Here is a 25,056-nt window from a genome sequence, read left to right on the forward strand (position 1 = left end):
CCCACTGGGAAAAGGACTCCAATTTCCCCACATTCTCACCAACACTTGTTATTTTCTGTTTCTTTGAAAGTAGCCATCCTGGGGGTTTTGCTTTCAATGCAGTCTCTCTTTTTGCCTCTGCAGAGGGTTCACCCAGCCTTCTTATCTGTTTCAGGACAATGGGAATTTTTTCACATACACAGGTAGTGGTGGCCGAGATCTTTCCGGCAACAAGAGGACCGCGGAACAGTCTTGCGATCAGAAACTCACCAACACCAACAGGTTCGTGGAATGAGCCTTCTTATTTCCTTGCCGGCACATATCTGCCGAGTCCTTGGTTCTGTTCTGGGCCTCATGTCCAGCAAGTGATAGTCTCATTAGGAGCTTGGTAGAACATAGTGATGCCTGGCATTCGGTTCCTCTCTTCTTTTTTTTTTTTGATGGAGTTTTGCTCTTGTCCCCCAGGCTGTAGTGCGGTGGTACCATCTTGGCTCACTGCGACCTCTGCCTCCCAGGTTCAAGTGATTCTCCTGCCTTAGCCTCCTGAGTAGCTGGGATTACAGGCGCCTGCCACCATGCCTGATTACTTTTTGTACTTTTAGTAGAGACGGGGTTTCACCATCGAGACGGGGTTTCATCATGTTGGCCAGGCTGGTTTCCAACTCCTGACCTCAGGTGATCTGCCTGCCTCTGTCTCCCAAAGTGCTGGGATTACAGGTGTGAGCCCCTGTGCCCGGTCTGGTTCCTCCCTTCTATGTGCCACATACTGTGAGCCATCCAGATGGATGAGAGCAAACTTCCCTATAAAAGGCCAGATAATAGGTATCTTGTTTTTTTTGTTTTTTCGAGATAGGGTCTTGCTCTGTTGCCTAGGCTGGAGTGCAGTGGTGCAATCTCTGCTCACTGCAACCTCTGCCTCCTGGGCTCAAGCAATTCTCCTGCCTCAGCCTCCTGAGTCGCTGGGATTACAGGTGTGTGCCACCTCACCTGGCTAATTTTTGTATTTTTAGTAGAGATAGGGTTTTGCCATGTTGGTCAGGCTGGTCTCGAACCCCTGACCTCAGGTGATCCGCTCTCCTCGGCCTCCCAGTGTTGATATTACAGGCATGAGCCACTGCGCCTGGCTGATAGTAGGTATCTTAATGCTGGGCCCGGTGGCTTGTGCCTGTTCTTGCACTTCAGGAGGCCGAGGCTTGAGGATCACTTGAGTTCAGGGAGTTCAAGACCAGCCTGGGCAATGTAGTGAGACACCCCCTCTACAAAAAAGTAAAAATAAAAAAATGAGCTGGGTGTGTTAGCACATGCCTATAGTCACAGCGACTTAGGAGGCCGAGGCAGATGGATCACTTGAGCCCAGGAGGCTGAGGCTGCAGTGAGCTGAGATTGCGCTACTACACCCCAGCTTGAGCAACAGACTGAGATCTTGTTTCCAAAAAAAAAAAAACCTCCAAAATAGATTGCTTCTGGCCAGGCTCGGTGGCTCACGCCTGTAATCCCAGCACTTTGGGAGGCCGAGGTGGGCGGATCACGAGGTCAGGAGATCGAGACCATCCTGGCGAACACAGTGAAACCCTGTCTCTACTAAAAATACAAAAAAATCAGCTGGGTGTGGTGGTGGGCGCCTGTAGTCCCAGCTTCTAGGGAGGCTGAGGCAGGAGAATGGCGTGAACCTGGCAGGCGGAGCTTGCAGTGAGCGGAGATCGCGCCACTGGCACTCCAGACTAGGCGACAGAGTGAGACTCTGTCTCAAAAAAAAAAAAATAGATTGCTTCAGCTGTGCAGGTCACACAGTCTATGCAGAGAACCTCTTCAGCTCTTGTGTTGTAGCACAAAATCAGCCACAGACCCTATGTAAGTGAATGAGCATGGCTGGGTTCCAGTGAATTTTATTTGCAAAAGGATGTGATGGGCCAGAATTTGCTTGGCCCCTGATGATAGGATGGGGGTGGACTTTTTCAGCATAAAAACCATTATATAAGCCAAAAGAAAAAGATTCGATGATCTAAACATTATAAATATATGACATAAATAAATCCTATAAACTAAAAGCCAGATGACTAGGAGGAGTTCTTGACATGACGCATGATGATTGTGTCTTTATACTATAAAGAGCTGTTGCAAATCAACAAACTCACAGAAGAGCCGGTTGCAGTGGCTCATGACTGTAAAACCAGCACTTTGAGAGGCCAAGGTAGGTGGGTCACCTGAGGTCAGGAGCTCAAGACTAGCCTGGCCAACGTGGTGAAACCCCATCTCTACTAAAAATACAAAAATTAGCTAGGTGTGGTGGCAGGCACCTGTGATCCCAGCTGCTTGGGAAGCTGAGGCAGGAGAATCGCTTGAACCCAGGAGGCGGAGGTTGCAGTGAGCCGAAATTACGCCATTGCAGTCCAGCCTGAGTGACAGGAGTGAGACTCCATCTCAAAAAAAAAAAAGAAACTCATAAAGAGGCTGGGTGCGGTGGCTCACGCCTGTAATCCAAGCACTTTGGGAGGCCGAGGCGGGCGGATCATGATGTCAGGAGATCGAGACCATCCTGGCTAACACGGTGAAACCCTGTCTCTACTAAAAACACACACACACACACAAAAAAATCAGCCTGGCATAGTGGCAGGCACCTGTAGTCCCAGCTACTCAGGAGGCTGAGGCAGGAGAATGGCATGAACCTAGGAGGTGGAGCTTGCAGTGAGCCAAGATCGCTCTACTGCACTCCAGCCTGGGCGTCAGAGCGAGACTCCATCTCAAAAAAAAAAAAAAAAAAAGAGTGTGGAAATAATGCATAAAAGAAATGCAAATGGCCAGTGGCCACAATAAGTTGTTTGACTTTTGTAATCAAATACAAACTGAGGCTGTGGTGACATACTATTTGTTTCCCTGGTAAAGCTGGCTAAAAGCTCTAAAATGGTGAGATCGATCAGGGAGTATAATAGCATTCCACTGTTGGTAGAAATACAAATTGGAAGCATCTTTCTGGAAATCTCTTCTGCCTGTTTGTATGAAGAACTTTATAAATGAACTATTCTTGACACTGTAATTCCGCTTTGAAAAATGTCTTTAGGAGACCTCTGGCTAGGTAAAAATGTAAGATGTGGCCGGGCGCGGTGGCTCAAGCCTGTAATCCCAGCACTTTGGGAGGCCGAGGCGGGTGGATCATGATGTCAGGAGATCGAGACCATCCTGGCTAACATGGTGAAACCCCGTCTCTACTTAAAAAAAAAAAATTGAAAAAATTAGCCGGGTGTGGTGGCGGGCGCCTGTAGTCCCAGCTACTCGGGAGGCTGAGGCAGAAGAATGGCATGAACCTGGGAGGCGGAGCTTGCAGTGAACTGAGATCCGGCCACTGCACTCCAGCCTGGGCGACAGAGCGAGACTCCGTCTCAAAAAAAAAAGAAAAAAAAGTAAGATGTAATGTTTTTCATACCATTATCTAAAACAACTAGCACACACACACACACACATTCTCTCACACAATATCAGTGACTGAGTATCTAAAAAACACATGGACCATGGGTGGTGTGTCACATGCCACAGTTCCAGCACTTTGGGAGGCCGAGGTGGGAAGATTGCTTGAGGCTAGAAGTTTGAGACCTGCTTGTGCAACATAAAATTAAGAAAAATTGAAATTACAAAAAATGTCAAAAAAAGTTAGCTAGTTATGGTTGTGTGGGCCTACAGTCCCAGCTTGGGAGCCGGAGGTTGGAGGATGGCTTGAGCCCAGGAGGCTGCAGTGAGTAAGGCATGATCATGCCATTCCATTCCAGCCCAGGTGACAGAGTGAGACCCTTTCTCTTTTTGTTTGTGTGTGTGTGTGTGTGTGTGTGTGTGTGTGTGTGTATGTGTGTGTGTGCACGCTTTGTTTTTTTTGAGGCAGGGTCTCCCTCTGTTGTTCAGGGTGGAGTTCAGTGGTGTGATCATAACTCATTGTAGCCTCTACCTCCTTGGGCTCAACTGACCCTCCCACCTTAGCCTCCAGAGTAGCTGGGACTACAAGTGCATGCCACCACACCTGGCTAATTTTTTTTTGGTGGAGATGAGGTTTTGCTATGTTGGCCAGGCTGGTCTTGAACTCCTGGGCTCAGGCAATCCTCCCGTCTATATATATAGTTTTTGAAATATTAATCTTTTTTTTTTTTTTTTTTTGAGACAGAACCTCACTTCGCCCAGGCTGGAGTGCAGTGGCATAATCTCCGCTCACTGAAACCTCTGTCTTCCAGGCTCAAGCAGTTCTCCTGCCTCAGCCTCCTAAGTAGCTGGAATTACAGGCGCACGCAACCACGCCTGGCTAACTTTTGTATTTTCAGTGGAGATGGGGTTTCTTTTTTTTTTAGTCGCCCAGGCTGGAGTGCAATGGCGCGATCTCGGCTCACTGCAAGCTCCGCCTCTCAGGTTCACGCCATTCTCCTGCCTCAGCCTCCCAAGTAGCTGGGACTACAGGCGCCCGCCGCCTCGCCCGGCTAATTTTTTGCATTTTTAGTAGAGACGGGGTTTCACCGTGTTAGCCAGGATGGTCTCGATCTCCTGACCTCGTGATCCGCCCGCCTCGGCCTCCCAAAGTGCTGGGATTACAGGCGTGAGCCACCGCGCCCGGCGAGATGGGGTTTCATCATGTAGGTCAGGCTGATCTCGAACTCCTGACCTTGGGATCTGCCTGCTTCTGCCTCCCAAAGTGCTGGGATTACAGGCCTGAGCCACCACTCCCGGCTCCTGTGTTTCCTTTTTGGGGGGCACATCCTCACCTATAATGCGTGGGGTCCTGACTGTCCCCACAGGGCGCTGGCTCTCAACTGCTTTGCTCCCATCAATGACCAAGAAGGGGCCGAGGCCAAGGACTGGCGGTCAGGGAAGCCGGTCAGGGTGGTGCGCAATGTCAAGGGTGGCAAGAACAGCAAGTACGCCCCCGCCGAGGGTAACCGCTACGATGGCATCTACAAGGTGAGTGCCCCGTAGGGAAGCCGGGGGCTCTGTCCCCACCGGGGCTGCCTCTGATGGAGCTGACGCTGATGCCTGCTCCCCGCAGGTGGTGAAATACTGGCCCGAGAAGGGGAAGTCCGGGTTTCTCGTGTGGCGTTACCTCCTGCGGAGGGACGATGATGAGCCTGGCCCTTGGACGAAGGAGGGGAAGGACCGGACCAAGAAGCTGGGGCTGACCATGCAGGTGCGTCTGGGATGGGGGATGACACTTTGGGAGTCCAAGGCGGATGGATCCCTTAAGGTCAAGAGTTCAAGACCAGTCTGGCCAACATGGTGAAACCTCATCTCTACTAAAAATACAAAAATTAGCTGGCCATGGTCGTGGGTGCCTGTAATCCCAGCTACTGAGGTGGCCGAGGCAGGAGAATTGCTTGAACCCAGAAAGTGGAGGTTGCAATGATCCGAGATGGTGCCACTGCGCTGTAGCCTGGGTGACAGAGATAATCTGTCTCAAAAACAGCACCGCCGGACTCCGTGATGGCTCTGGCACTTCCCACCCGGGCAGCCTGGGCACCACGTGAACCGCTCGGAGGCTGTCATCTTTAATAGTCATTGCGGGTCACAGAATGGGCCTGGCCTGGGCTTGTGGTGCTCACGGTCTGGACCGTGCTGAGCACTCTGGGAGGCCTCCCGTCCCGGGCCCATGCTTTCCTGGTTTCTCTCTGATCCAGAACGATTTCCAGGGCCCCAGCTGATGGCGCCCCCCTAGCTGTCCTATATAAATCCTCCAGCCAGGGGGTGATGGGGATACACAGATGACATTTGCGTCTCCGCCTGCCGCGTCTTGGAGTTGAAAACCAGACTGGCTTGTCTTGGTTGTGTCGGTAAAGAGATCGCTGCAGACCAGTCAGGCATCTGATGTCCTCTGTTTTCACTTCTCTTGGCTCATTTAAAAAAAAAAAAAAAAACAGAAACAAACCAACCAAACTGGTGGAATCCAGAGAGGTCCGGATGGAAAAATGGGGAGGATGAATATCCCTGAGCCATCTCTCACCTCCCCGCGGCTGTGGGAGCTGCCGAGAGCTTGTTCAGGGAGCGGCGCAGCATTTTGGCAACACAAGGTGTTTTCTGTCCGTTGCAGGGAGCTGCTTTACAGCAGATGAACTGTGGGACTATTTAAGGAATCTTAATTGCTGTCGAGAGCCCGACATCGTCTACCCGAGGGGGTCGCTGAGGTGGTCTTTTGAACGGATTTGTGCAGTGGGGAATTTCAGAAACTGAGGAACGAGAGAGAAAAATAGTAATGGGAGAGACAACCTCAGCTTCTGTTGGGAGGAGGATTTTGTTTGTTTGGTTGTTTTTTTGAGATGGAGTCTCGCTCTGTCGCCCAGGCTGGAGTGCAGTGGTGAGATCTCAGCTCACCGCAGCCTCCACCTCCCAGGTTCAGGCGATTCTCCTGCCTCAGCCTCCCGAGTAGCTGGGATTACAGGTGCCCACCACCACGCCCGGCTAACTTTTGTAGTTTTAGTAGAGACGGAGTTTCATCTTGCTGGTCAGGCTGGTCTTGAACTCCTGACCTCAGGTGATCCACCTGCCAGTGCCTCCCAAAGTGCTGGGATTACAGGCATGAGCCACCACTCCCAGCCTTTTCTTTTTTTTTTTTTTGAGATAGAGTCTTGCTCTGTCACCCAGGCTGGAGTGCAGGCGTGATCATGGCTCACTGCAACCTCCACCTCTCAGGCTCAAGCGATTCTCCTGCCTCAGCCTCCCGCATAGCTGGGATCACAGGTGCACACCACCATGTGCAGCTAATTTTTGTATTTCTAGTAGAGATGGGGTTCTGCCATGTTGGCCAGGCTAGTATCGAACTCCCGACCTCAGGTGATCCACTTGCTTCTGCCTCCCAAAGTGCTGGGATTACAGGTGTGAGCTGCTGACCCTGGCCAGGATATATATATATTTTTTTCTGACTCTCATATCCATTGCAACATAAAGATGTGAAAGGAGCTTGAAGATTTCCCGAGACACTGGAGAGTCAGACGTGACTGTAGGTTTCTTCAAAATAGAGCGATGATGCCCTATGAGGACAGGGAGGGCACGAGTCCTCAGAATCATCAGAATTTGGCCAACTAAGGCCCTGGGGTCAGGTGTTCATAAGTGAAGTTTCTGAGGAAACAGTCACGCTCACTCACTGAAGTAGCCTCCGCTCAGCGCTTGCGGTCCAGACCCATAAGGCTTGAAAACATTTACCCTAGGGGCCCTAGAAGCAAAAGATTGCCTGCCTTCATGTCAGTCATAAAGACGAGATCTTATTGGTGGGATGTGATACTGAACACGTCACCAGCGTTCACTCACATTAAATGCGCTTACCCCGACCCTGCCAGGTGGAGCTTGGCCGATTATCTCCTCTTAGTCTCCTCTTGTTCATAGTGAAGCTTTGCGATTAGGCAGGATTAGCCATTGGTCGAGGCTCCACAGAGAAGGAAGAGCTGAGTCCACAGGCGTCCCCCACCCCCGTTACTAGGGGACACTTCCAAAGTCCTCAGCACATGCCTGAAACCAGAGATAGTACCAAACCGTAGATATATAATGTTTTTTTCTATATGTGTAGACTGATGATTAAGTTTAATCTATAAATTAGGTACAGTATGAGATTCGAAACCTGTCTTTCACATCTTTGGCTTCTCTTTAGCATATCCAAATTGCCAGCATCCCTACTCTTGCACTTTTGGGCCATTATTTTTATTTTTGAGACCAGGTCTCGCTCTGTCGTCCATGCTGGAGTGTCGTGGTGCGATCATAGCTCACTGCAGCCGGCCGGGCGCGGTGGCTCAAGCCTGTAATCCCAGCACTTTGGGAGGCCGAGGCGGGTGGATCACGAGGTCAGGAGATCGAGACCATCCTGGCTAACATGGTGAAACCCCGTCTCTACTAAAAATACAAAAAACTAGCCGGGCGTGGTGGCGGGCGCCTGTAGTCCCAGCTACTCGGAGGCTGAGGCGGGAGAATGGCGTGAACCCGGGAGGCGGAGCTTGCAGTGAGCCGAGATCGCGCCACTGCACTCCAGCCTGGGCGACACAGCGAGACTCCGTCTCAAAAAAAAAAAAAAAAAAAATAGCTCACTGCAGCCTCAAACTCCTGGGCTCAAGCGATTCTCCTGCCTCAGCCTCCTAAGTAGCTGGGACTACAGATGCACGCCAGCACACTGGGCTATTTTTTAAAATTTTTTTGAAGAGGGAATCTTGCTATGTTGCCCAGGCTGGTCTCAAACTCCTGGGCTCAAGCGATCCCCCTGCCTTGGCTTCCCAAAGTGCTGAGTTTATGTAATAAAAATTATAATGTTTAATATTAACATTTTATATTTAGCCTGTAATCCCAGCACTTTGGATGACTGAGGCAGGTGGATCACCTGAGGTCAGGAGTTCAAGACCAGCCTGGCCAACATGGTGAAGCCCCATCTCTACTAAAAATACAAAAATGAACTGGGTGTGGTGGCAGGCACCTGTAACCCCAGCTACTTGGGAAGCAGAGGCAGGAGAATCGAGACACTGGACAAAGGGAAGGTTCACATCCCTGCGGGACGATGCAGTATTTCATCATGCGCCTCAGAACAGTGTGCAGTTTACAACTTAGGAATTGTCTTTTTTTTTTTTTTTTTTTTTTTCCGAGGCGGAGTCTTCACTCTGTTGCCCAGGCTGGAGTGCAGTGGCACCATCTCGGCTCACTGCAAGCTCCACCTCCCGGGTTCGCGCCATTCTCCTGCCTCAGCCTCCCGAGTAGCTGGGACTACAGGCACCCGCCACCGCGCCCGGCTAATTTTTTGTATTTTAGTAGAGACGGGGTTTCACCGTGTTAGCCAGGATGGTCTCGATCTCCTGACCTCGTGATCCGCCCACCTCGGCCTCCCAAAGTGCAGGGATTACAGGCGTGAGCCACCGTGCCTGGCCCAGGAATTGTTTCTGGAATATTCCATGTAACATTTTCAGTTGACTTTGGGTCACTGAAACAGCAAAACTAGATAAGGGAGAACTACCCTGTGCTCTTCAGGGGGATCGGGAGTCAGGTGCGTTTGGAAATCCAGACCTGGCAAGGGGGCCGGAAGAGCAGGCGGGTCCCAGTGGGCCCCAAGCCTGACTCACACCCGTCCCTCCTTCTCCTGAAGTATCCAGAAGGCTACCTGGAAGCCCTGGCCAACCGAGAGCGAGAGAAGGAGAACAGCAAGAGGGAGGAGGAGGAGCAGCAGGAGGGGGGCTTCACGTCCCCCAGGACGGGCAAGGGCAAGTGGAAGCGGAAGTCGGCAGGTGAGCATCTTGTGTGTGTGGGAGCAGGTGGGTGTCTCGTGGGTGTGGGGTCGGGGTCGTATGGACGTGGGAGCAGGTGGGTGTGTCTCCAGCAGCTCGGGCCACGCTCCCCTCCCTCACGTGCCCCGCCCTCTTCCAGGAGGTGGCCCGAGCAGGGCCGTGTCCCCGCGCCGGACAGCCAAGAAAAGCAAGGTGGAGCCTTACAGCCTCACGGCCCAGCAGAGCAGCCTCATCAGAGAGGACAAGAGCAATGCCAAGCTGTGGAATGAGGTCCTGGCGTCACTCAAGGACCGGCCGGCGAGCGGCAGCCCGGTAGGCACGCGCGGCTCACTCGTCGCCCTGATTTGTGTTGATTGCGGTAAAATGTATAGAGCTTATTTACCATTTTCACCATTTTCAAGTGTACAGCTCAGTGGCACTGAGCACATTGATGTGGTTATACAACTGTCACCACCATCGCCACCTCCAGAACTTTCTCCTTTCCCCAAACTAAAACCCTGCTCCTGTGAAACCGTCACTCGCACTCGCTCCGCAGCCCCCGCACACCCGCTCTGCGGTCCCGGCACCCCCTGCCATCCTACCTTTTGTCTCCGCCTCCTGGGGCTGTTGCAAAGTGACCCCCAGCCTCGGAGTGCAAAGCGACTCGCATCTCACAGCTCTGGGGCTGGGAGCCTGGCAGAGGCCTTGGTGGGCTAAGGCCGGGGCACGGGCAGGGCTGGGCCCTCCTGGGGGCTCCAGGGAAGAACCAGATTCCTGCCTTTCCCAACTCCAGAGGCGCCGCATCCCTCCGCTCGTGGCCCCTTCCTCCCCCTTCACAGCCACGGCACATCCTCTTCCAGGCTCTTGAGTCTCACCTTCCCGCCCCTCTCTCGGGAGGACCTCGAGGTGATATCAGGACCCCCGTCTCACCCAGGATGCTCTCCCAGCTCCAGGCCCTTCACTCAGTCCCGCCTGCCATTTCTTCTCTGCTGTGGACGGTGACGTAGTCGCAGGTCTCAGGATTCAGCTGTGGCCGAGGCCGTCTCAGGGGTCCCTCTACTCCTGTTTGCTTCAGGCTACATTCTTCCCAGGGCCTTGTCCCCAGCCCCCACCCCATGCTGGGACAGCGCCTTGCCTCCGCCCTTCATTTGTGTCTCTTTGGTCCCCGCACTTAGCTCCAAGCAGGAGGGAGGTGTCTTTCAAGTCATCTGTGGCTGGGCTTCTGGTGGCCTGTGTATTCAGTATGCATTGTGCCAGTGTAGACCATGCCTCAGGAGTACCTTTTTTTTGGGGGGGGGGGGGAGGAAGACAGCGTCTTGCCCTGTCATCCAGGCTAGAGTGCAGTGGCACAGACACAGGTCACTGTAGCCTTGAACTCCTGACTCCCAGGCCACGCCTATTTTTAAAATTTATTTTATTTATTTTTATTATTTTTTTTGAGACGGAGTTTTGCTCTCGTTGCCCGGGGTGGAGTGTGCAATGACGCGATCTCAGATCACTGCAATCTCCACCTCCCAGGTTCAAGTGAGTCTCCTGCCTTAGCCTCCCGAGTACCTGAGATTACAGGTGCCCACCACCACGCCTGACTAATCTTGTATTTTTTTTTTTTTTTTTTTTTTTTTTTGAGACGGAGTCTCGCTCTGCCGCCCATGCTGGAATGCAGTGGCCGGATCTCAGCTCACTGCAAGCTCCGCCTCCCGGGTTCCAGCCATTCTCCTGCCTCAGCCTCCCGAGTAGCTGGGACTACAGGCGCCGCCACCTCGCCCGGCTAGTTTTTTTGTATTTTTTTAATAGAGATGGGGTTTCACCGTGTTAGCCAGGATGGTCTCGATCTCCTGACCTCATGATCCGCCCGTCTCGGCCTCCCAAAGTGCTGGGATTACAGGCTTGAGCCACCGCGCCGGGCTAATCTTGTATTTTTAGTAGAGACAGGATTTCACCATGTTGGTCAGGCTGGTCTTGAACTCCTGACCTTAGGTGATCTGCTCACCTCAGCCTCCCAAAGTACTGGGATTACAGGCACGAGCCAGCATGCCTGGTCTATTTTTTTAATTTTTTGTAGAGACGGGGTCTCACTGTGTTGCTGGGTTAGTCTTGAACACCTGGCTCAAGCGATCCTCTTGTCTTGGCCTTCCAAAGTTCTGGGATGACAGGCGTGAGTTGCTGCGCCCGGCCAGGAACCTCTCCTAAAGCCCTGTCTTGACTCAGTGCAGGGCGTGTTTGGTGGTGCCAGCTGGTCGCATCTGGGTCCTGCCCAGCGTCATCGAGGCCCCCTGTACCGGCTCCGCCCCATCCTCCCCACCTCGCCACTTGGGGTGTTGGGGACTTCGGGTGAGGCTCATGCCTTTTGGGCGTCTGTTTTTCTCAGAACGGGGACGATCATGGCCCCCGCCTCCTGGAGTGAAGGCTGGGGACAGAATTAGAGGACCCAGGTACATGCTCAGCAGGAAGCCGCCGACCTCTGGGAGCCCTGGTCCTGGGGTCTTTGCCGGCCTCACGCCCTCTTTCCTCTAGTTCCAGTTGTTCCTGAGTAAAGTGGAGGAGGCGTTCCAGTGTATCTGCTGTCAGGAGCTGGTGTTCCGGCCCATCACGACCGTGTGCCAGCACAACGTGTGCAAGGTGAGCGGAGACAGCCGCAGGAGCCAGGTGGAAGGTTCCAGAAGGATGACCTGACCTCCCGTTCCCACATGCCCGCCCACTACAGACGGAGGCTCACTGGCTTTGCTCCGGTCACTCTGCAGCTTTTCTCGGGGCCTTGTTGACTGCTTTCTGGGAGGCCTGTATTATGATGGAGGCCTGGAACATTCTCCCCCCAGTCTTGTATGGCCAAGGGGCCAGGGTGGGAGAGGATGGGCCACCGTCTTGGCCCAAGGTCCGGAGAGGGAGGTGCACATCCCCTGGGGGGCAGGAAAGAAGGCTTCCTGGAGGAGGTGGTGTTACCACACAGCATCCCTGGTACCTGGGACAGCAGGTGAAAAAGCCTGGGTGAGAAACCAGCAGCTGGGGCCTGTGGTGGCTCTGGGCACTGGGGCGGTGGCCTGGCATGGGCTTTAGACTCAGGACAGGTGGTTGGTCCTAGGAGGGAAACATGATCCCAGCCGATGGTTTTTTTGTTGTTGTTGTGTTTTTTTCTTTTTTTCTTTTTTGAGATGGAGTCTCGCTTGCCCAGGCTGGAGTGCAGTGTTGCGGTCTCTGCTCACTGCAAGCTCCGCCTCCCGGGTTCACACCATTCTCCTGCCTCAGCCTCCCGAGTAGCTGAGACTACAGGCACCCGCCACCTCGCCAGGCTAATTTTTTGTATTTGTAGTAGGGATGGGGTTTCACCGTGTTAGCCAGGATGGTCTCGATCTCCTGACCTCGTGATCCACCCGCCTCGGCCTCCCAAAGCGCTGGGATTACAGGCGTGAGCCACCGCGCCTGGCCCCCGCTGATGGTTTTCAAAGAGATAGGTTTGGGGCCAGGACAGGGTCTCTTCCCCTCTGTGCTGTGGGCCTTGGGGTCAGATCATTCTCTGGGGTGGAGTCGTCCTGAGCGCTGCAGGGTGCTGAGCAGCATCCCTGGTCCCCACCCACTCCATGCCAGGAGCTCCCTGCCTAATCGAGACAACCACAGATGTCTCCAGACACCTCCCAGTGCCCCCTGGGGGCAGAACTGCCCCGGTGGGCAGTGTGGGTCTGGGTGATGGCTTCTCTGCTGTGACCTCTGGCCAGAGCCGGCAGTCCATGGGACAGGTGTGGAAGGGACTGACCCTGCCACCCTGCAGATCTCCCCAGGCCTCTGAGTTGCCGGCGGTTTCCCTGCCAACTGCAGTCCCGCAGTCCTCTCAGCCATGGGCCACAGCCCCGGGTCTCAGACCCTGTGTTTGCTTTCCTGCCAGGAGGCAGATCAGGGAAGGTCAGGAGACAGGGTGTTCCCAGTCACGCCCATGGCACCTCTGCCTCCTTGGCCCCACCTGCCTCGCCCTGTGGACTAAGTCCTTTCAGCCGTGTGGGCCGCCCTGCGTGCCCTGAGTGAAGTGGCAGAAGCGGTGAGAAGTCGTGGTGTCTTTGGGGCTGGTGGTCCAGGTCTGAGCCATCTCTCACCTCTCAGGCGTGCAGGCACTAATCCCTCCCAGCCTCAGTTGGCCACAATGAGAAGGGACCTGGTATCGACGTCCTGGCCGCCAGGTTGTCGTGAGGGTCCTGGCTTAGCCCCTGGCAGGAAGGAAGTGCTCAGGAGGTGGGCACAGGCAGAGGGCTGGCTGTGGGGGGCTCTTGGAAGAGGGAGGCCTGGGAGCCCCGTGACAGTAGGAAGGACTGTGGGGACACTGGGAAACCACCTTTCCTGTGCATTGGTGTGAAGGCGCAGAAGCGCTGAGGATGTAAAGGAAGGGGCTAACCAGCGTCACTGTGTCCCCACAGTCTGTCCTCGCTGCTCTGTTTCAACTCGGGAAGCTCAGCAATGGAGGGGTTCTGGGAAACAGGCTGTGACCTTCCACCTTGATTTTTTTAAATGAAAAACTTGAGGCTGGCCACGGTGGCTCATGACTGTAATCCCAGCACTTGGGGAAGCTGAGATGGGAGGGTCACTTGAGGTCAGGAGTTTTTTTTTTTTTTTTTTTTTGAGACGGAGTCTGGCTCTGTCGCCCAGGCTGGAGTGCAGTGGCACGATCTCAGCTCACTGCAAGCTCCGCCTCCCGGGTTCACGCCATTCTCCTGCCTCAGCCTCCTGAGTAGCTGGGACTACAGGCACCCGCCACCGCGCCCGGCTAGTTTTTTTGTATTTTTTAGTAGAGACGGGGTTTCACCGTGTTAGCCAGGATGGTCTCGATCTCCGAGGTCAGGAGTTCGAGACCAGCCTGACCAACATGGTGAAACCCCATCTCTACTAAAAATAAAACAAAATTAGCCACTCTTGGTGACAGGCGCTACTCGGGAGGCTGATGTGGGAGAATCACTTGAACCTGGGAGGTGGAGGTTGCGGTGAGCCGAGATCGTGCCATTGTACTCCATCCTGGGCATCAGAGTGAGACTCCATCTTAAAAAAAAAAAAAAAAAGGCCACAGGCTGCCTGGAGCAGGTGACTGTGCTGTGGTCACTGGGCCTCTACCCTTGTGTTGCCACTGCCCTTGCCCAGCTGTGTGACGACATGCTGCAGACATGTGTCCCCCGTGTAGGCATCTGCGCACCTGTGTGCGGTGTCTCACTCCTCCCTGGCATGCAGCCAGCCCGGTGGCATCTTCCCTGTTTGTCTGCTTGGGAAGTGGAGGCTCCGGGCCTCTCAGCTCTGTCTCCTCCTGGCTTTCTTCCCCAGGCATGACTTGGTTGAGCTTGAATTTAGGAGTCTGAATCTGCCGGACTTGGTTTCCCCTTTCCTCTCATTGACGTGTATGTTTATTTTTTATTTTTTTCGAGACAAGGTCTTGCTCTGTCGCCCAGGCTGGAGTGCAGTGGCGTGATCACAGCTCACTGCAGCCTCAGCCTCCCTGGGCTCAGGTGATCCTCCCACCTCAGCCTCCGGAATAGCTGCGCCCGGCTTTTTTTTTTTTTTTTTTTTTTTGAGACGGAGTCTCGCTCTGTCACCCAGGCTGGAGTGCAGTGGCCGGATCTCAGCTCACTGCAAGCTCCGCCTCCCGGGTTCACGCCATTCTCCTGCCTCAGCCTCCCGAGTAGCTGGGACTACAGGCGCCTGCCACCTCGCCCGGCTAAGTTTTTGTATTTTTAGTAGAGACGGGGTTTCACTGTGTTACCCAGGATGGTCTCGATCTCCTGACCTCGTGATCCGCCCGTCTCGGCCTCCCAAAGTGCTGGGATTACAGGCTTGAGCCACCGCGCCCGGCCTCAGCCAATTTTTTTGTTTTTGTTTTTTCTTTGAGACGGAGTCTTGCCCTGTCACCCAGGCTGGAGTGCAATGGCGTGATCTCAGCTCACTGCAACCTCCGCCTCCCGGGTTCAAGTCATTCTCTTGCCTCAGCCTCCCAAGTAGCTGGAATTACAGTCATGCGCCTGGCTAAATTTTGTATTTTTAGTAGAGCTGGGGTTTCACCATGTTGGCCAGGCTGGTCTTGAACTCCTGACCTCAAGTGATCTGCCCCCCTCGGCCTTCCAGAGTGCTGGGATTACAGGCATGAGCCACGATGCTCGGCCTGATGTGTGTGTTTATTAAGCATCTACTGTATACCCTGTGTTTGGTGTTGAGAGAGAACACAGCCTCAAAGCTCAGGGAGCATCTGCCCTGTTGTAGATAAGATAAGCACATTAATAAATAAGATGGCTCCACAGGTGGAAGGAGAGGTGACATCGTGAAGGCAGATGGGGCAACGTGATGGGACTGCCTCTGATACTCTAGGGAGGTGTCAGGGAAGGCCCCATAGGGGAGGTGACTTGAGCTGAGCTATGAGTGATGAGAGCCAGGGGGCCGAGCTGTTAAGTGGCATGACTTGCAGGGACAAAAGCCTGGAGGCTGGGTGAGCTTGGAATCTTAGAGGGCCCCCAAGGAGGCCAGGCTGGTGATGGGCGGCAGGTGGAAAGTGAGACTGAAGGTCAGGAGGGGTCCTCTGGACCTGGTGAGACTGTCCTTGCAGCGCTGGGAGAGGTGGCCAGGAGCAAACCTGATGGCGTGGATGGCACTTCTCACGCCCCCGCTGTGTCTTACAGGATTGCCTGGACAGATCGTTCCGGGCACAGGTGTTCAGCTGCCCCGCCTGCCGCTACGACCTGGGCCGGAGCTACACCATGCAGGTGAACCAGCCTCTGCAGACCGTCCTCAACCAGCTCTTCCCCGGCTACGGCAACGGCCGGTGATCTCCAAGCACTTCTCGACAGGCGTTTTGCTGAAAATGTGTCGGAGGGTTCGTTCATCGGCCCTGATTTTGTTCTTAGCGGGCTTAACTTAAACAGGTAGTGTTTTCTCTGTTCCCTAAAAAGATTTGTCTTCCTTTTTTTTTTTTTTTTTTATTTTTATTTTTCAAATCTATACATTTTCAGGAATTTATGTATTCTGGCTAAAAGTTGGACTTCTCAGTATTGTGTTTAGTTTTTTGAAAACATAAAAGCCTACAATTTCTCGACAAAACAGTGTAAGATTTTTTAAAGATGGAATCAGAAACTACGTGGCGTGGAGGCTGTTGATGTTTCTGGTGTCAAGTTCTCAGAAGTTGCTGCCACCAACTCTTGCAGAAGGCGAAGGGATCAGTCCTTCTCTCGGGTTCTGGCCCCCAAGGTCAGAGCAAGCATCTTCCTGACAGCATTTTGTCATCTAAAGTCCAGTGAGATGGTTCCCCGTGGTGGCCCGTGGCAGCCCGTGGCGTGGCGTGGCTCAGCTGTCTGTTGAAGTTGTTGCAAGGAAAAGAGGAAACATCTCGGGCCCAGTTGAAACCTTTGTCTCAAAGCCATCCCCCGCCAGACTGCTTAGCGTCTGAGATCTGCGTGAAAAGTCCTCTGCCCACAAGAGCAGGGAGTTGGGGCCATGCAGAAATGGCCTCAAGGGGACTCTGCTCTACGTGGGCCAGATGTGTGGCTGACGCTGTCCGATGAAGGCGGCCATGGACGGATGCCAGCACACGAAGTCACGCCCAAGTGCCTTTGGTTCGTTCCTTCTTTCTAAAGACGACATCGTCTTTGTTGTTAGCACTGAATTATTGAAAATGCCAACCAGATTCTAGAAACTACGGTCATCCAGTTCTTCCTGACACCGGATGGGTGCTTGGGAACAGTTTGAGCCTTACAGATCATTGAAATTCAATTTTTTAACTCGGCAAGTGAGAACTTACAAGAGGATTTTTGTTTTTGTTTTTGTTTTTTTTCTATGAACACATTTTCTAAATGAATTTTTTTGTAGTTACTGTATATGTACCAAGAAAGATACAACGTTAGAGTTTGGTTGTTGTTTTTGTTTTTGTATTTTTTTTTGAAAGGTTTTGTTAATTTTTCTAATTTTACCAAAGTTTGCAGCCTATACCTCAATAGGACAGGGATATTTTAAATCACATACCTGCAGACAAACTGGAACAATGTTATTTTTAAAGGATTTTTTTTTTCACCTCCTTATTGTTAGATTATTAATGTATTAGGGAAGAATGAGACAATTTTGTGTAGGCTTTTTCTAAAGTCCAATATTCTTTGTCCAGATTTTAGATTCTCAGAATAAATGTTTTTCACAGATAGACTTGATTGTGTCTTCCTATTTGCAAACTGCCTTTGGAGCTTTCTGTGTACTTTTGTGCATTATTTTACAAAAATCCCCGGAGAAACGTGAGGCAGGTGGCTTCAACCCCACTTTACAGTTGAGAAAACTGAGACCCAGGAGATGATGGTGATGGGCTGAGGTTCTAACAGCCTAGGAGGTGCTGGGCTGTTAACTTAGCAGCCTTGAGTGCAGGGGTCAGAAAACCACAGCCAATGGGGCCCAAGTCAGGGACACTGCCTGTCTTTGTAAATAAAGTTTTATTGACACCACCACACCCACTTTATGTATATAGTGGCGTTTGCGCTACTATCAGCAGAACTGAGTAGGTGCAGCAGAAACCAACTGGACCACAAAGCTAAAAAAATACTCACTGCCTGGCCAGCAAAGCTTGCTGGTCCCTTCTCTCGGGAGGATCACTTGAGTGTGTAGGAGTTTGAGACCAGCCTGTAGACCCCAACTCTACAAATAAATAAAAATATTAGGCCGGGTGCGGTGGCTCAAGCCTGTAATCCCAGCACTTTGGGAGGCCGAGATGGGCGGATCACGAGGTCAGGAGATCGAGACCATCCTGGCTAACACGGTGAAACCCCGTCTCTACTAAAAAATACAAAAAAAAAATAGCCAGGCAAGGTGGCGGGCGCCTGTAGTCCCAGCTACTCGGGAGGCTGAGGCAGGAGAATGGCGTGAACCCGGGAGGCGGAGCTTGCAGTGAGCTGAGATCCGGCCACTGCACTCCAGCCTGGGCGACCGAGTGAGACTCCGTCTCAAAAAAACAAACAAACAAAATATTAGCCAGGTGTGGTGGTGGTTCTGTAGTCCCCGCTACTCAGGAGGTTGAGGCAGGAGGCTGATGGCTTGAGTCTCGGAGCTAGAGGCTGCAGTGAACTGTGATTGCACCACTGTACTCCAGCCTGGGCAACAGAATGAGATGCTGTCTTTAAAAACGTAAAAAAAAAAAAAAAATCTCGGATGGTAAAGGGGCTGCATCTTGCAGATTAATTAATTCACACCAACCTATTACTGGTGCCTTTTATTGATGGTTAAGTAACCATATGGGCAGATTTAGTTTGTTTTTGAGACAGTCTTGCCCTGTTGTCCAGGCTGGAGTCCAGTGGTGTGATCACAGCTCATCACAGCCTCCAACTCCTGGGCTCAAGTGATCCTCCCATCTCAGCCTCCCGAGTAGCTGGTGCCACAGGCATGCAGCACCATGATTGGCAAATTTAATTTTTTTTTTTTTTTTTGTAGAGATGGGGGTCTCATTATGTTGCCCAGGCTGGTCTCCAACTCCCGTGATTAGGCGATCCTCCCATCTCAGCCTCCCAAAGTGCTGGGATTACAGACATGAGTCACCACGTGCAGTCTGGGGTTTCTTTATGAGTGGTAAAAATGTTCTCAAATTGATGGTTGCCCATGTCTGTGGATATACTAAAATCCACAGAATTGTACACTTTAAATGGGTGAATTGTATGGTATGTGGATTATACCAGAAATAAGTGTGAACATGAAAATAGGAAAGATTCCCAGTACTTGAAGGAAACTCCATAAATGTCCCCAGTGGGCCCTTCCTAGAAAACACGAAAGTGGGTTCGTTGTTGAGATTGCTGCCTTCTCTTTGATTTTTCTCTCACTTTAAAAAACAATGTCATGTTTAAAAAATGAGCAAATCCCAGAGAAGTATTTGTGGGACTGTTTTGCCACCAACTGTAATGTTGCACATCATATTTCTTTCCTGGTTCACTTTAAAATCTTTTGGCCGGGCGCGGTGGCTCACGCCTGTAATCCCAGCACTTTGGGAGGCCGAGACGGGCGGATCACGAGGTCAGGAGATCGAGATCATCCTGGTTCACACGATGAAATCCCGTCTCTACCAAAAATACAAAAAATTAGCTGGGCGTGGTGACGGGCACCTGTAGTCCCAGCTACTGAGGAGGCCGAGGCAGGAGAATGGCGTGAACCTGGGAGGCGGAGCTTACAGTGAGCCGAGATCACGCCACTGCACTCCAGCCTGGGCGACAGAGCGAGACTTTGTCTCAAAAAAAAAAATTTTTTTTTGGCTGGGCGTGGTGGCTCACACTTGTAATTGCAGCACTTTGGGAGGCTGAGGTGGGTGGATCACCTGAGGTCAGGAGTTTGAGACCAGCCTGGCCAACATGGTGAAACCTCGTCTCTACTAAAAATAAAAAATGAGTTGGGCGTGGTGGTATGCACCTGTAATCCCAGCTACTTGGGAGGCTGAGGCAGGAGAATGGCATGAACCCAGGAGGCGGAGGTTGCAGTGAGCCGAGATTGTGCCACTGCACTCCAGCCTGGACGACAGGGCGAGACTCTATCTCAAAAAAAAAAAAAAAATCTTTTTGATTCAAGATCTCACTTTGCTACCCAGGCTGGAGTATAGTGGTGGTGTCCTCATAGCTCACTGCAGCCTCAAACTCCCATGCTCAAGCAATCATCCTGCCTCAGCCTCCTGAGTAACTGGGACTACTACAGGTGCAAACCACCATGTCTGGCTACTTTTATATACATATATATAAAATATGTATATATTTTGATATATATAAAATATATACATATTATATATATATATGTATATATCTTTTTTTAGTAGAGAGAAGTCTCACTATGTTGCCCAGGCTGGTCTGGAACTCCTGGCCTCAAGCCATCTTCCTGTCTGGGTCTCCCAAAGTACTGGGATTACAGGTGTGAGCTGCCATGCCTACCCTAAAAATCTTGAACAGCTCTATTAAGATAATAGTTCAGGTAATATAAAGGTCACCCTTTTAAAGTGTACAGTTCAGTGGTTTCATTTTACTGCGTGTGTGTTTTTTTTTTTTTTTTTTTTTGAGATGGAGTCTTGCTCTGTCGCCCAGCCTGGAGTACAGTGGCACAATCTTGGCTCACTGCAACCTCCGCTTCCTGGGTTCACACTGTTCTCCTGCCTTAGCCTCCCGAGTAGCTGGGACTATAGGTGCTCACCACTATGCCCGGCTAATTTTTTGTGTTCTTTGGTAGAGATGGGGTTTCACTGTGTTAGCCAGGATGGTCTCTATCTCCTGACCTCGTAATCCGCCCGCCTCGGCCTCCTAAAGTGCTGGGGTTATAGGCATGAGCCACCGCATCTGGCCTACTGTGGTGTTTTTGAGACAGTCTCGCTCTGTCACCCAGGCTGGAGTGCCGTGGCGAGATCTTTTCGTACTGCAACCTCCCCCTGCGATTCTTCTGCCTCAGCCTCCCAAGTAGCTGGGATTGTAGGTGTGCACCACCATGCCCAGCTAATTTTCATATTTTTAGTAGAGATGGGATTTCACCAGGTTGGTCAGGCTGGTCTCGAACTCCCGACCTCAGGTGATCCACCTGCCTTGGCCTCCCAAAGTGTTGGGATTACAAGTGTGAGCCACCGTGCCCGGTCAGCTTAATGGTTTTAGTGTAGTCGATACAGTTACGCAGCCATCACCACCATCTAATTACAGAACTTTTCCATCCACACAAAAAGAAACCTCGAACCCTTTTGCAGTCACGCCCTGTGTCCCTCCCCCAGCCCCTGCCAGCCATGAATCCTCTCTGTCCTTATGGATTTGCCTGCCCTGGACATTTCATATAAATGGAATTATACAGTATTCTTTTGTGTCTGGCCTCTGTCACTAAGCATAGAATTTTCAAGGTTTATCCATATTGTAGCCTGTGTCAGAGCTTTATTCCTTTTCATGGCTGAGTAATATTCCACTGTATAGATGGGCCACCTTTCTATAATCCCCCTTTGACTTGTTTTAAGATGTAGTCTTGCTCTGTTGCCCAGGCTGGAGTGCAGTGGCACAATCTTGGCTCACTGCAATCTCCACCTCCTAGGTTCAAGCGATTCTCCTGCCTCAGGCTCCTGAGTAGTTGGGATTACAGGTGCGCACCACCGTGCCTGGCTAATTTTTTGTATTTTTGGTAGAGACAGGGTTTTGCCATGTTTTGCCATGTTGGCCGGGCTGGTCTCGAACTCCTGACCTCAAGTGATCTGCCCTCCTTGGTCTTCCAAAGTGCTGGGATTACAGGTGTGAGCCACTGCACCTGGCCTGTATTGTTTTCTATTTTTAAGAGACAAAGTCTCACTTTGTCACCCAGGCTGGAGTACAGTGGCATGATCATAGGTCACTGCAGCCTCAACCTTTTGGGCTCAAGGGATCCTCCCACCTCTGCCTCCTAAAAGTGCTGAGATTACAGTCATGAGCCCCATCTTTTTTTTTTTTTTTTTTTTTTTAAGGCAGTCTCCGTGGCCCAGGCTGGAGTGCAGTGGTACAATCTCAGCTCACTGCAGGTTCCTCCTCCTGGATTCAAGCGATTCTTGGGCTTCCCCCTTTCTCTCGAGTATTTGGGACTACCGGCATGCACCACCACACCTGGCCAATTTTTGTACTTTTTGTAGAAACGGGGTTTTGCCATGTTGGCCAGGCTGGTCTCGAACTCCCGGGCTCAAGTGATCCTCCTGCCTCAACCTCCCAAAGTGCTGGGATTAAAGCCGCTGCACCCGGCCTCCCATTTCAATTTGTTAATGCAACAGACCAACCCATAGGAGGGAGGGAAATCTATTAAAGCATTGAACATTTCTGCACTCCACACCTTGCCTGTCTAGAAAGATTGATGGAGACCAGTCGGAAATTGAGCACTGGGCCTGCTAATTGGGGATTCCTTGATGTCTGAAAGCCAAGTGAAGCCTCCTGGTCTTGTTTAGGGGGAGGTCCGCAAGCATTCCCTGCCCCCGTCCTTTGTGAGATTTGCATCTGACTGCAAAGAATGGAAGAAAACCAGGGCAATTAGGTGAGTGTTCTCTAAATGAATCTGTCCATTAAAATATTCTAAAGAGCATTTCCTTCCTTTTCGGAGGATGAAGACTTCCTACCTGACAGCAATTCTAGTGTGTTTTTAACATTTAATATGCAAGGTTTCCAAAACTTGGACAGAATCGGATGGTGAACCCTCAAGGAGACCCACCACCCAGATTCTATGATTGTTAGTGTTAAGTGTTTCTCATAATAGATGGCATTAAAACTTTGTCTACGCAAAATAAAGTGGAGAACCCATTTGGGTGACTTGGTTAAAAACATTTGTATCGTCTGTGAAATCCAAAAACCCCCACTGTCTTACAGAATATACTTGGAAGTAGAACAAAAAGCCCTATGTATGTGGGGTGGGGACTCCTTCCCTGCATGATTGCCCTTTTTTTTTTTGAGACAGGGCCTCATTCTGTCACCCAGGAGTGCAGTGGTGTGATCATGGCTCACTGTAGCCTCGACCTTCCGGGCTCAAGTGATCCTCCTCGGCCCCCAAAGTAGCTGGGACCACAGGCATGTGCCCCCACCATCGACTCATTTTTTAAATTTTTAGTAGAGAAGAGGTCTCGCTATGTTGCCCAGACTGGCCTGAAACTTCTGGGATCAAGTGATCCTCCCACCTTGGCCTCCCAAAGGGCTGGGATTACAGGTGTGAACCACTACACCCAGCCTGTCTTTTAATTTTATTTTTACTTTTTATTTTGAGACGGAGTTTGACTCTGTCACCCAGGCTGGAGTGCAGTGGTGTAATCAACGGCTCACTGCAGCCTCCACCTCCTTGGGCTCAGGTGATCCTTTCACCTCAGCCCCCGAATAGCTGGGATTATAGGCATATGTCACCACGCCCAGAGACTTTTTGCTTTTTTTTTTTTTTTTTTTTTGTAGAGACGGGGTCTTGCTATATTGCTCAGCCTGTTCTCGAACTCCTGAGCTCAAGTGATCTGCCCACCTCAGCCTTCCAAAGTGCTGCGATTCCCAGGCATGAACTAAAATTGAATCTTAACTCCATGTGGAATATATGAATATGGTCCCATAGGAATGTAAAACACCCAGAGCTGCTTAAATTCTCCTTTGACTTCTCTTTTTACCAGCATGCAACTTTCCTTCTCTCCCCAAGGATTAAGTTAGTTTCTTCAGGTTAGGAGGACCTTTTTCTGTACATTGACAGGCTTGTGTGCTCTTAAAAACCTCATGCCGGTTTCTGTGTGTGTTTCCATATACATTTTACTGAGTACAGGATTCTGGACTACTGCCCCTAGCTCAGCGGTTGGAAGGTATTTCATGATTGCATGCAGATCGGCCTCCTTTTCTTTTCTTTTTTTTTTTGAGACGAGTCTCACACTGTTGCCCAGGCTGAAGTGCAGTGATCTCAGCTCACTGCAACCTCTGCCTCAGCCTCTGGAGTAGCTGGGATTACAGGCGTGCGCCACCATGCCTGGCTAATTTTGTATTTTTCAGTAGAGACAGGGTTTTGCCCTTTTCGCCAGGCTGGTCTCGAACTCCTGACCTCAGGTGATCCACCTGACTGTCTCCCAAAGTGCTGGGATTACAGGTGTGAGCCACCACGCCTGAGCTACAGCACGGGGCCTGGCCTCCTTTTCAATTGCTACATAGTAAGTATTCCAGAGTACTGATTGCTATTAAGTTACTTCTCTAATCCCCCGCTGATGGATATTTAGGGCAAAACATTGGAAACAGTTGCAGACAGCCCTGCTGCCCGCATTCTTGAATTGTGTAAGCTCCAGACCGTTGGGTACATCACCTCCAGGAAGAACTGCTGGCTGGGTTATAGGGTGGATGCACTTAGAATGTTGTTAGAAAATGTCAAATTGTCCAATTTACACTCCTGCCCGTCCAAATGGGGGCATGCCAACGCCTCTGCAGTGGCCCAGTACACAATGCTCATTTTGTGAAGTCACAGGGTCAAATCTTTCTCCGTGCCTCATCCCACTTAATCCTTGCAACATTCTCAAAGGCTGGTAGACGGGGTGTGGCTACTAGCATCATATCCATTGCACAGTTGGAAACAGACTCAGCGAGGTTACTTTGTTGGAGGCCAACCACAGTGAGGCATGGGGCCCGGCTGAGCTTTGAACCCAGGTCAGAAAGGACCAAAGCTCATTCTCTGCCATTTTAGGGAACTTGGGGAGAGGGACCCTAACTTTATTGGGAAGGCCTTGCCCCTTTGCAAAGGTTTGTTGATTGTGATGGAAATAGACCTGCAGGGGCAGGGTGGAGGCTCTTGCTGCTTTACTCTATGTTTCTCCTGTTTTCGGTTCTCCTCCTTTGCAAAACGGATCGCTATGTCTTCTAGCTTGGAACTTTGCAAATGGGGGAACGGTACGCCCACATTCCGGCCACGGGCTTCGAACCTGCAGCCTGCACGTTCCCGGCCGGTGCTGATGCTGTGCTAGGTCTCACGTACTCAGCCGCCGCCTGATAACCAGGGCGGGGCCCGGAGCGTGCGGGCAGTGATTGGCACCCGCCCCAGCCTGTCCGCGCCTCGGGCTGGCCCGGCAAGCCAATACTAGCTCCTCTCTGTGCGGTCGTCGGGCGGGCCCTGAGGCTCCCTTGTCAATCCGAGGCCCAGCTGCCGTCGGGTTGGTCGCGGCCGCCTTGGCTGGCGTGCGCCCCCTCCAATGAGAACGGAGCCGGTCAGCGGGCACGTGGGTGGGCGCCGGCGTGTCCCCGCCGGGCTGCCAATGAAGAGGCGAGGCCGGCGTTTGTCCCCGCCCAATCGCGAAGCGCGGTGGGCGGGCCGTGCGGTGTTGATGGGCCCGGCGGAGGGGAGGGGCGGAGCTGTCAGCGCGGGCCAATGGGCACTCGGGCGTGGGTCAGGCAGCCAATGGCAGTCGGGGCGGAGCTGGCGCGCGGCCTTATAAGCCCCCCCCGCGAGCGCTGGA

At 51.8% G+C, this 25,056-nt stretch overlaps 1 protein-coding gene across 6 annotated transcripts in view; it reads left to right on the forward strand.

The window, feature by feature from the left end:
- UHRF1 (ubiquitin like with PHD and ring finger domains 1) overlaps positions 1 to 17,315 on the forward strand; it is a 56,765-nt gene extending 39,450 nt beyond the window's left edge. For 4 of the 6 annotated variants that reach the window (XM_005587592.4, XM_005587594.4, XM_065535763.1 and 1 more), the window contains exons 11-17: positions 155 to 261; positions 4,749 to 4,911; positions 4,997 to 5,134; positions 9,053 to 9,191; positions 9,331 to 9,503; positions 11,685 to 11,789; positions 15,806 to 17,315. In XM_005587592.4, the coding sequence (XP_005587649.3) occupies positions 155 to 261; positions 4,749 to 4,911; positions 4,997 to 5,134; positions 9,053 to 9,191; positions 9,331 to 9,503; positions 11,685 to 11,789; positions 15,806 to 15,952 (972 nt within the window). In that variant the 3' untranslated portion in view covers positions 15,953 to 17,315. The remainder of the gene's footprint in view (positions 1 to 154; positions 262 to 4,748; positions 4,912 to 4,996; positions 5,135 to 9,052; positions 9,192 to 9,330; positions 9,504 to 11,684; positions 11,790 to 15,805) is intronic. The other 2 variants (XR_012428265.1, XR_012428266.1) reach the window with 1 other exon arrangement.
- Positions 17,316 to 25,056: the final 7,741 nt, after the last annotated feature.

This window comes from Macaca fascicularis, chromosome 19 (genome assembly GCF_037993035.2).
Source record: "Macaca fascicularis isolate 582-1 chromosome 19, T2T-MFA8v1.1".
Classification (NCBI taxonomy): domain Eukaryota; kingdom Metazoa; phylum Chordata; class Mammalia; order Primates; family Cercopithecidae; genus Macaca; species Macaca fascicularis.